Source organism: Lepus europaeus, chromosome 4 (assembly GCF_033115175.1).
Source record: "Lepus europaeus isolate LE1 chromosome 4, mLepTim1.pri, whole genome shotgun sequence".
Taxonomy (NCBI): domain Eukaryota; kingdom Metazoa; phylum Chordata; class Mammalia; order Lagomorpha; family Leporidae; genus Lepus; species Lepus europaeus.
In genome coordinates, this window is record NC_084830.1 from 80,779,941 (window position 1) to 80,792,222 (window position 12,282).

Here is a 12,282-nt window from a genome sequence, read left to right on the forward strand (position 1 = left end):
AAAAAAACATGTAGCCTAAGAGTCAAAAGGAAGTATTTAATCCTAGATCAGCGCAAAAGGGCTATACAACTCTACATCATGAGACACAGAAACTTCATTCAAACCCTAAGACTGAACCTGATACCTTTCATCTTGCAATTTGGCTAAAATACATTTTAATCAGTAGAGGAGGACTATATGATAAAGTTGCTCTTGTATTCTAAAAATAAATACAGAATTAGAAAATTTACCCTTTCATCAGTGATTGTCTAAGGAGAGGAATCATTGCTCTTTAACTTTGTAATTTGCTGAGGGTTTTCTGTTACAGAGATGAACAGATATGTTATTGCTTAGAAAACAACTAAGTTTTGAAAGCAAGACAGGTAGTGATAGGTGCTGGTAGCATGGGACATAATAGTCCATCATTTGATTCTTCAACTGAGTTCAGATTAAGGTAAGCAAGACAGTAAGGCCAGTTTCTCCTGCAAACTACTATTGATAGGTTCTGAGATAAGAAATCACTGGCTAGTCGAAGGGTGGGAATGACCCCTGAAATCATTTGTTCTGGTCTTACCAAAACAACTGCAGATGGCACTCAACATTCAATAAATTTTTAAGTTGACAATTTTTAAGTTGACAATTTTGCATGGCTGGCGAATGGTGTTAAAAATATTAAATGGCCCTTGGCAGAAAAAAGATTCCCCACTCTGGTCCATATTTTAAGTCACTCCATTCAAGAACTTGAAATTAACTCATTATTTATAGAAGCAAGTATTAAGCATCTTTAAAAGTCCACACATTCAGGGACAGACCTAGAATATAGCAGTGGATAGACAAGGCCCGTCTTTTCTACATTCGTACAGTTGGCTGTAGGGTGCTGGGCAGGGCAGTAATAATGACAGTTAGGTAGGAAGCTAGGGAAGGAAATTACTAAGATCTACAGCAACAGAGAGGAAGTGGAGCTTACCTCTGAATGGGGCGGTTGAGTAAGGCTTTTAACAGGTTGACAATTTCATTGATGTATTATTAAGAGTTGCCCAAGAGAGTAAGATTAAAGCTTTTCAGGCAGAAAATGCAGCATGTACAAACCAAAGTGGTAAGAATAAGAACAGAGGTTCTTTGGAAAATACAAATCATTCAGCATGGCTGGCACGAGTTAGGCAAGTGGAAAAAAAAGAAGGTCCAAGAGAGGTAAGCAAAAAAGTAATGTTTATAAGCTTTGACTTCCACTTGAAAGAGTTTGGCAGTTTGTCTATAGCCATTGGGGAGCTTGCTCTGCACGGCCCTTTACCTAAAACATTGTCATAAGGGAAATTAAATCTTTCAATCCAGCTGTGACAAGCCCTGTTTATTGTAAAAAAAAAATGGCAGATTTACCATCCATGTTTTTGCAGAACCAGACTGTGAGTGCCATTAAATTGTTGCAGTGATGGACATTATATCGTTTTAACATCTGGGTGAGCACTCAGTACATACCTGGTGCTACAAAATGTCTGCGATAGGTTAATTTAATTTAATTGGCATATGCTGGTTATTGTTTCAGCCAATAAAGGAAGACAATACTGAGAACAGCAGAAGTGACTTTGAGAGAATGTCTTCTGCAATCATAAAGCTCTTTTCACGTTCATTGAAAGCTCAGGATGGACTTCCTACCTAGGACTCCTCTTACTACCATTGGCAAGGCAGTGCCTGTTGGTTAATGTGATGTAGGTCACACTCAATTTCTATGTTTCCTCATTTCAGAATTAATTCCAAGCCACCTGCTGTGGCTTCAAACTGAGCATTCATGAAAATAACTCAGAGATTAGATGCCCATTGTGTAATTTCAAAAAACCACACAGTGTAACCACCTTCCCAAATAGCAATGCGGCGGTTGCATTAAAGGTACCTCTGTGAACAGATTTCACAGCATTGGAGATTAATGATTCTCCATGAATTTTTCCCAGACAGATAAATTTTACTCCTGTTAGAATAACAAATGATCTTGAGTTCCACATAGGTCTTTTTTTTAAATTTTATTTAATGAACATAAATTTCCAAAGTACAGCTTATGGATTACAATAGCTCCCCCCCCCCATAACTTCCTTCCCACCCACAACACTCCCCTCTCCCACTCCCTTTCCCCTTCCATTCACATCAAGATTAATTTTCAATTATCTTTATATACAGAAGGTCAATTTAGCATATATTAAGTAAAGATTTCAACAGTTTGCACCCACAGAGAAACACAAAGTGTAAAATACTATTTGAGCACTAGTTATAGCCTTAATTAATCACTTAAGAATAATCGTGTATTAATTACAGAGTTCAACCAATAGTTTTAAGTAGAACATAAAAAATACTAACAGGGTAAAGTATTAAGTTCTTTTTTTTTCTTTTTTCTGCTTGTTATATAGTTTTTTTATTTAATAAATGTGAATTTACAAAGTGCAACTTTTGTATTGTTGGAGTTTCACATAGGTCTTAATGTTCTATGATTGGCTGAGGAAATAGGGAAGGATCATTTCCAATATCCAAGCTTACACTGACAGTGGTACTGTATCGTCTGCAGTCTGGAGGTGGGAGCAAAGCATCCATCATGCAAAAGAGACTGCAGGAATCTAACAATACCAAGAGTGAGGCAGGACGCACAGAAGTTCTGCTGCTGAATGTCTGTGCTCCTAGGGCAAGTCACCCAACCTTTCTAACGTCTTTCTTTGCCTGGAAAATTAAGGATGCTAGTACATTCTTCAGAGGATATTTGTGAAGATGAAGCCAAATGATTTATTTGCAGCAGAGGGCTTTGCTGTCAATTCATGGCTTGCTTTCTCTCTGCCTTCTGAGGAGAAGTCTTTATTAAGAAAGCAAACAAAACAATAGAGATTTGGTTGGCAAAAACATTTAAAAAGAGATGAACAAAAATAAGGATTTTTTTTTTAGTAAGATGTTTTCTCTGGAGAGCCAGAAAGATCTAAAGTTGCTTCCTCTACGTACAGGAATGAGAAGGGAGAGAAGGAGAAGTGGTGACTACTAAGTGGACTCTGTGACCTGGTAGGAAAAACGATGAATGAATCTATATTGAGCACCTACTGTCTCCCATGTTCTCTGGAAGACACAAGCTTGAACACATTATAACATATGCTCCAGACACTGAGGCACACCTGGGGGGAGGGGCTCACCATTCAACTGCATGGTAAGCGGGAGCATGAGGAGCAGCAGAGGTACGAAGGCCAGTGAGGTTATGAGCAAAGAGGCTGGAGAGGCAGACAGAAGCACAAGGTGCTTGATGCAGAAGTACACAAATTCTCCACCCTTTCAAGTCTGCCCTGGATCAAATCAGCCCAAGATTCTTTCTCCTCACTGTTCTCACTCACTTTCACTGTCAATGCACCACCTGCAGAGATCCCTGGCCCCTGTCTCTCCATCCTCCTCCTTCCATAATGAGATCCTGGAGGGCAGTGACTCGGGAATTTGCATTCACTTTTCTATTTCATAAGCCCTAGTATACTATAATACCAGGTTCTCAATAAGTGCTTAACGAGCGAATGGCAGCTACTGCTTTTGAGCACCTACTGTGTGCCATGTGGTGTTTCCTGTCCAGAGCTCCTTTCACTCATGTCTTCCCTAGTGGACTCATACCCTGACTCACTGCAGATCTCAGCTCCAAGCCATTCGAAGGCCCCTTATCCTGTCACATTCCCCTTTAGACATCTCATGGTACATCTTAGATCACTGTTGCAATTTAACAGTTAGGAGGAGCATGACTTGATAAAGGCACACTCTACCACTAGCCTTTAAAGTGAGTACCCAGGAAATCAGATAATATGTCTGTATTTCCTCACCAGTGTTTTGCACATTGATCACAACGCCAAATACATAATAGAAATCAAATAAACATCTTTTGAATGGATAACTAAATGAGTAAAAAGAAGGAGGTAAGGAAGTTAGGACAAAAAAGAAAGATGAGGAGAAGGAAGGAAGGGAAGAGAAGGAGAGAGGCAGACATGCATTTCAGTCAGGAGCATCGAGAAACAATATTCTTAGATCTCATCTTACTGAGGAGCCAATGCAGAGTTTTAAGTCAGAGTTTTGGGAGAACACAAAGGATGCATGGAGCCATTGGTTTCATAGCTATCTCGTGTTTTAGTGCAGAACAAGAACAGCATAAAAAAAAACAAACAAACAAACAAACAAAAAAACTATGGTGAGTAAAAGTGTTCTATGATCACAGTAACAAACTAGAATATATTTAGAGTTCACTAACAGTCTGATATCATGCATAGTGTCAAGGCTTTTTATGCTGGAAATCCAACACACAAAACACATGTCTACTAGATTATACTGTGATTATAAAGAAGAAAAGTGAACTGGAGATCATTTAGTTCCTGTAGTAAACTAGGTGACATTCAGTCTTTCGGGGGCCATGTTAAAAGCTGAGTCTGCGGTTCAGTTATGTTCATCTCAGTGATATGATGAAAGATGTTAAAAATCCAATTTTGAGATTCAAAATACAGGATGAATACATTAACAAAATAATTAATATTTCTGACAAGTTGTATTAAGTCAAAATTGAAAGATTTTTAAATCTGTGGTTTCTTGCTAGTGTGACAATGTTACTGCATTGCAAGGAAATATTTAGTAATCCTTCCAGATATTATGTACATATCCATGCTCAATGAGAATTTTAAAATGTGTTGCTCCTATTTACAATTACTTAATAAGAAGTCTTCAAAAAAGTCATGGAAATGCACAGTATGAAAAATTATGCATGGGTTGGAAAAACTTTTTGCACCGAAATACACTTATGTTTTAATTAAATTTTTATGAATGCTCTGAAGTACCCTTGTGTATGCTTGTTGTTTCTCATAAACCTCTTATATATGTAGCCTGCAGTACTTTCCTGTCATCTAAAGAAAATACAAGTAATTATGGAATAACTTCCATTAGCTTGTGGATCACAGCATCCACTTCACTAAACTATTGTACAATGTACAATGTATTGACAATGTTTGGCATAATATGGAGAATAAATTTATTCATATATTTCAAAGTTATCCTGACAAAATGGAGAAACATTCATGAAATGCATTAATGCAGTGTATTAAAATCCTTTAGCATGTGCATTAATATCTTAAATCAATTAAAATTAAAATATGTCATTGTTTTCGGTGATTAAACAATTATGCTACAAAATAATGTTTTTAGGATCAAGGACAGATATCACTTAAACTAAGGGTGGATTAAATCATTGATTCATTGATAGTAATTGTACATAATATCAAGAACATAACCACTTTTCCTACTGCATCCAAATACTCATTTAAATTTGCTTGTGAAACTTGAATTCAGATGCAAAGTGAGTCTCACCATACATCTCACTCTTACAGACATATTGCTTCACTCTCACTGCAAAGCATTTATTATGCTAACTTTTCCACTGAAAAACATTTTTTTTCTTTTTTTAAAATGTTATTTAAGGTATGCAAATTTCATTTATTTCATATATACAGATTTAGGAACACAGATACTTCTCACCCTACCTTTCTTCCTGCCTCCTCTCTCTCCCATTTCCACTCCAAATTTTATCAATATCTATTTTCAATTTGCTTTATAGTCATAAGATTAACTCTACACTAAGAGTTCAACAAATAGTTTGAAGATAAAAAAGCACTGTTCCTCAATAATAGAGACAAGGGCTCCAAAAGATCATCGAATCTCAAAATGTCGATTTCACTCCAATACATTATATTTTAGGTACTCTGTTAGTTACCACAGATCAGGGAAAACCTATGTTATCTGTCTTTTTGGGACTGGCTTATTTCACTGATGGTTTCCAGTTGCATCCGTTTTGTAGTAAAAGACAAAATTTCTTTTTTCTCTGTTTTTTTTTTTAACCATTGAGTAGTATTCCATCGTGTATATATGACATTTGAGGGTTAGAACAGCAATACCACATCTTAGAGAGTGGGCCTTTTAAGCTATTTTATTCATCTTCTTATAGTAATTGTATATTTATGTGAAGAGACATGATAAAAATAAGACTTACCACCATGATGTATCGAGGTCTGTACTGAATGGTTCCAAACAAACCCAGTATGACAACTATTATATGTAGAAAATTTCCAAGAATTGGTGCCCACTGGAAGCCAAGGAAATCAAAGATCTGCCTCTCTAATGCTGAGAGCTGCAATAAACAAAGAGAGCTCATTGGCATCTAATCCAAGCATTATCATACCATGTTGATTTTTATTTCACAGTTGAAGAAATTTGCAAATTCTACTTTAGTCACACGAGTATCAGTATCACTAGAATTTTTACATCTGTTTCATGTAGAGTTTTGTGTAGCTTCTTTCAGAAAATATACTAACTTTGAATATTATATTTCAAGTATCAGCACATTTTAAGGCTATATGAAGAGGTATGGATATCCTGCTTAAATCATTTTTAATAGTAGACGATCCAGAAAGATATTTTATTACTTAAGTTCATTATCATTTTTAAACAAATGATTGACTTAGAAGAGCACTCTTGGAACAATAACCATGAACTTCAGGACTGCAATAGTAGAATGTGTATCCTCTTGAGAAAGAAAACAAAACAACATTTCCCATATTGTGTGAAATGTTCAGTAATCAAATCTGTTCACTTTCTCTTCCTTAGGCTGTCAATGATGACAATGACTCACCACTTTTTAAAAATGGAGCTTATTTATTTACTGACTTTGAACTTCAGACTCTGCTATAAAACTAGAGTTAAATATAGTCCCTTTGAATCACATTTTATTAATACTGTACACTTACTTGGAAACGCAACTCATATTGCAACTCAGATTAGGCAAAATCCTTTCTGAATACTCAAATAAAAATTATAATGCCATAACAATTTTACACATGCCATGGTTTAGTGTATTTTTATTATATATAATTACATTTTAAACAACTTTAAAATCTGACTTTAAATGTGACTCAAATTCTACAACATATATACTTAAATCATTTATGATTAAACAGATGATGTTCAAATAGTTCAGTGAACATCAACAATTATTACCATGCACAAATTGTACTTTTTGCATTCTATATCTAAAATTTTTACAATTCCACCTGCTGTATTTGGACACTAATGTTATATATTTCAGGCATTTTTCTGGATTTACATTTATAAAATAGTAATTGTAATAAAATGATCCAGTGATTCTCCATACTAATGGAACTAGAAACTGCAGCTCTTAAATGAAAATGGCACCCTGGGTATTTTCCGAGTTATGTGGCAGGTGTATGTATGCCTGAATAGATTTAATTTCCTTAGACATAAAGAAATGTCCTCCATTCAGTCAGTGGAATTTACCTTGGTTAAAATTTGCCTTCAGTGAGCTGTGGAGGAGAAAAGAAAAGAGCTAATACCTAAAGACAGCCACACCAGGTCCACATTAATTTCATGAATATTTCCTGATCATGAAGTGATTTGTCACCATCTCCTGAATCCACAAAGGTACAGAAATGGATAAAACACAAAATAATCACAACAATGGAAGAAACAGCACTGTGTGTATCTCCTGTTTGTCACTGCTTAGACTAATTAGGCCTCAGGAAGTTTCCCCTAAAATTGCAGTATTTTATTGGCACATAAGTGATATAAATATGCACTTCTTTTTTTTTTTTTAATGTCCAAACAGGATGGATATGCTCAGGAAAAACAAGTAACCCTGAAGAGCAGCCACAGGCAATTCATTCTGAAAGCAATCCTATTTTAAAGCTGACATGCATCACAAAAACATTTAAAGTGAACTTTTCAAACAGAAAGAAACCCATTTTCTCTCTGTCAGAAGATGTATGGATAGCATTCTTCTTTATGATAGTGCAGAAAACACATATAATCAGAGAAATCAAATTAATACTACTTAGTAGAAATCCTCTTTGTATGTCTCACTCATGTTATCTCTCCATTTGTTAATATTTACAGCCTAAGAACTTAAAAAATGAAGTTGAGTGGCTTGAAAGAAGACCACAAATAAAAGGCCTCCAAAAAATAGGGAGGGGATCATAGGAAGAATAAGGTAAGGGGCATCTATGCAGCCATACACACTGTGGTAACTGAATTTGCCAGCTGTGTTTTAAAAGGCCAATAAACAACACCAACAAAACTTTCAAAAATAAAATAAAAATAAGTATTTTTATGAATTATGTTATCTAAGTTTCATTTTAAGCTATTTAGCTGTTTAGTTTGCCAGAAAATATTTCTTTTCTAAATGTTACAATCTCTAGAGGCACTAGTTTTTCTTTTTCCTATTTTATTTTCTATTTTAATTTTTTTTCACTTTTAACAGATATGTGAAAATTCCACATATTTATGGGATACCATATGAGGTTTTGATACATGTGTACATTTTGTAATGTTCAAGCCTGAAGCATGATATTACAAATAATGGCCAAGAACTATCAGATGAAATTCAATGATATGTAGGTTGCTTTATTAATGCAGAAAATGTATGAATGTATATTATAAATAACACTATCAAAGTTGTTTTACTAAGTGATGAGATGAGGCCTGGCACGGGCCTGGGAATGTGAATTTGTCCTCTTTCCTTTTTTTTTTTTTTTAAAAGATTTATTTTATTTATTTGAAAGACAGAGTTACAGAGAGGTAGAGACAGAGAGAGAGAGGTTTTCCCTCTGCTGGTTCACTCCCCAGATGGCCGCAATGGCCGGAGCTGTGCTGATCCGAAGCCAGGAGCCAGGAGCTTCTTCCGGGTTTCCCACATGGATGCAGGGGCCCAGAGACTTGGGCCACCTTCTGCTGCTTTCCCAGGCCATAGCAGAGAGCTGGATCGGAAGAGGAGCAGCCAGGACTAGAACTGGCGCCTATATGGGATGCCGGCGCTTCAGGCCAGGACTTTAACCCACTGCGCCACAGCGCCGGCCCCCGTGTCCTTCTCTCTCCAGCTCCATAGTTACTGATGTCATGTTGGAAACTTGATAATGACCATGATGGAAATATTTACAACATGGAAGCTGGGAATCATTAAAAATCAGCTTTGTTTTGAGAACCTTTTGTTAAACATTTACCTGCACGTTACTGAATAGGAAACCTAGAGAATAGTGGTTGTGACTTAGGAAAGTAGTGAGAGGAAGTTCACCTCATTTGTCATGTGGAAAGCAATTGGTCCAGAGAACAGGATTGAGAGCTCAACAAGTACACCTGCAGAGGTGCCAGAGCAGAAAAGAAAATGAGTGAGACATTTGAAGGATTAGAAGCTAAAATAAAGGTGGAGAAATCAACCCTAAAGAAATGTAACAGAAACTACAGAGAAAATTAAATCAACCTGTAACTAGTGTAAAACAGAGTAAGTGTTCAGGCATTTGGTGCAGCAGTTGGGATGCTGCTTGGAACACTTGCATCTCATATCAGAATTCCTGGATTCAAATCCTGGCTCTGCTTCCAATTCTAGCTTCCTGTTAATGGGGTCTTTGGAAGGCAGTAGGTGATGGCTCAAGTTCCTGCCACCAGGTAGGAGACCTGAATGGGCTTCCCAGCTCCCAGCTTTGGCTTTGCCCAGCCATGGCTTTGTAGGCATTTGGAGAATGAACAAGTAGAAGGGAAAATCACTCCCTGCTTCTGTCTCTGTGCCTCTTCTTTCAAATTAATGAAATTAAAAAAAAAAATAGAATAAGCATCATGGACTGAAAGAACAATGGAATCATTTCTAAGTGAAAGCTAAAGTAGGTAAGAATATGGAAGCTATGGAAAATATGGTGAAAAAGAACATGTTTCTTTCCCTAACCAGTTACAAACTGAATGGCAATCAGGGAGTTGGTGTTGTGGGTAAAGCTGCCACCTACAACACCAGCATCCCATATGGGTGTCGCTGCAAGTCCCAGTTACTCCACTTCCCACCCAGCTCCCTGATAATGGCCTGGGAAAAGCAGCAGACGTTTCCCAAGTGTTGGGACCCTGCCACCCATTCGAGACCTGGATGAAGCTCTTGGCTCCTGCTTTCAATCTGGCCCAGTGCTGGTGGTTGCAGCCATCTGGGGAATGAACCAGAGAATGGAATACTCATTCTCTCTCTCTCTCTCTCTCCCTCTCTCTCTCTAAGAAACAAATAAGTAAAATTTTTAAAAACTTAAACATTACATATTGCAGGGTTTGGAATGTAAATATGAAAAAGCCATCAAACATCAAACTGTAGTAGAGAAATGTAATCCCAGCTCACACTAGGTACTGCAAAGAGAATATTTCATATTCATTATTATAACATAAATGATGTATTGGATTGTAACTTTTAGAATCAAAGTGTAAAAAGCTTGCAAGTCTTTATTACAGTTACGGAACAAAATAAAAGTGTAATTTGACAAGATCCACTGTACCTAACAGAGGCTGGAATATGCTGTGTCTATATTTTGTGTAGCAAAGAAAGAAGAAAGCTAAAAGGGAAGTGTTCTAATAATCTTCCTGAAGGATCAGGCATTTTCTTATACTTATCAGGCTACAAAGTGAAAATAACATTTCCTATAAGTCTATGAATCATTAATCATGCTCTACATTCACCATTCATACTCCTGATAACTCAAGAAATGTCCCTGCATTCTCATTTAATGCCCAGTGTTTATACAAATAGGAGAGCTCTTGAAATACAGTAGATCTCCTGGTGATCTACACAGTATGATTAATTCTTCACATGGTATTTTAGTTAGTGAACTTGAGAGGTAGATAGAGACCCAGATAGAAAGACAAAGCAGCTGCTAGTGAAATGCTCATTCACTCCCCAAATGTCCATGAGTTGGGAACACAATCCAGGTCTTCTTTATGGGTGGCAGGAACCCAACAACCTGAGTCACCATTGCTGCCTCCCAGGGTCCACATTACTAGAAAACTAGAATCAGGAGCCAGAGTTGGGATCCAATGTGGAGGTGTGAGTGCTTTAACTGTTAGGCCAAAAGCCCACCCTCACATGTTATTTTATATAATTGCTCATAATATTTATTCCTGATTGTTAAAATGAATTTAGACTTAATAAAAGAGCTCCAAAAATTAGGTGACTCAACTTCTTCCTGGGCATTTGCCTAAATTGAGTCTACAGAAGAGGAAAGAAATAAGGCTTGTTCTGAAAATGTGAGTATCCTTGGAGATTCAACTTCACAGGAGGAAAGACAAGTGATCTGACTTTTACACTCATTCCTCTGTTCTCTAGAATTCTCCTCTGTTCACTAGAGACAGACACAACAAAAAGAAGGGGGAGTTTCTATGTGTATACAGGTGAAAAAGTCTCTTGAATTTTCTTTTTTTTGAATTTTCTTATTAATATAAAGAGAACAGACTTAATGTACTTCATAGATACAATTCTAGGAATATAACCATACTTCCTCCTCTCCCTCACTGTCTACTTCCCTCAATCCCCCTTCTTCTTAAGATATAAACAGACTTTGAGATGGGTCCAGGAATTCTGACATGAATAAAGTCGGATAAAATTCAAAATAGTTTAACTTACCACCTCTTTGATTTTCAGTACCATTTCCTGTGTTTTGAATGCACATCGGTACTTGCGTAGCTAGAGAAAGTGGAACTGGGAATATTGAAACAGTATTTTCCTTCTTGCCAAGTGTGGCTGTCTAAGTTATAACTTAAACTACTTAATTAAGGGAAGCAATTGTCTCCAGAACATTTAAAAAGACTTCTGGAATTTTGTCCATATGTTTTGAGTCCCTATATCCCAAGGAAGTTGAACAGGCATTTACTATTTTTACAGTTCAGTAATGAAGCTGTCAACTACTTGGTCAAGTAAATAATATAGGAGCTCAGAAAATGCTGATAATCCATTTTTTGAAGAAATAAGCAACTGTGGGTAACATATCAGGGGAAGTTTCCTGTTAAAAGAGGAATAGACATTTCAAGGCAAATAGACAGATTTGTAGAGGCCATTGAGTTGAATGAGTGTACCTGAAGGGCATTGGGTATCACAGATTCACTGGGGATGTTCTTTGTGTATCTTGTGCACTAACTCAGCATAGCAACTGGCAGCATGAAAATTATTTCACCAACTTCTCTACAGGTTAAAGAATAAGTCAGTGAATAAAAGAAATGCTCAAAGGCTTGAAAAAATAGAAATGCTATGTATATGAGATTAACACTACAATTATTTCATACCTATTCATCCAATTTGATGCTCAGAAAGGTGAGAAAAATATTATCTATATTTGACACATAAAGATACTCTGAATTATCAGCTACTTAGCAACAGAGCTCGGGCAATCATCTTTATTTCCTAACCATGAAACTCTGAAATCATGTGGCAAAATGTGCATTGCTTATGAAGTCAAATTCCTC

The 12,282-nt window shown here is 36.6% G+C and overlaps 1 protein-coding gene across 1 annotated transcript in view; it reads right to left on the minus strand.

The window, feature by feature from the left end:
* Positions 1–6,166, minus strand: part of NKAIN3 (sodium/potassium transporting ATPase interacting 3) — a gene marked incomplete at its 3' end in the record, with an annotated part of 391,041 nt that extends 384,875 nt beyond the window's left edge. The window contains exon 1 of the mRNA XM_062189882.1: positions 6,005–6,166. Coding sequence (XP_062045866.1) covers positions 6,005–6,166 — 162 coding nt within the window. The remainder of the gene's footprint in view (positions 1–6,004) is intronic.
* Between the last annotated feature and the right edge of the window lie 6,116 nt (positions 6,167–12,282).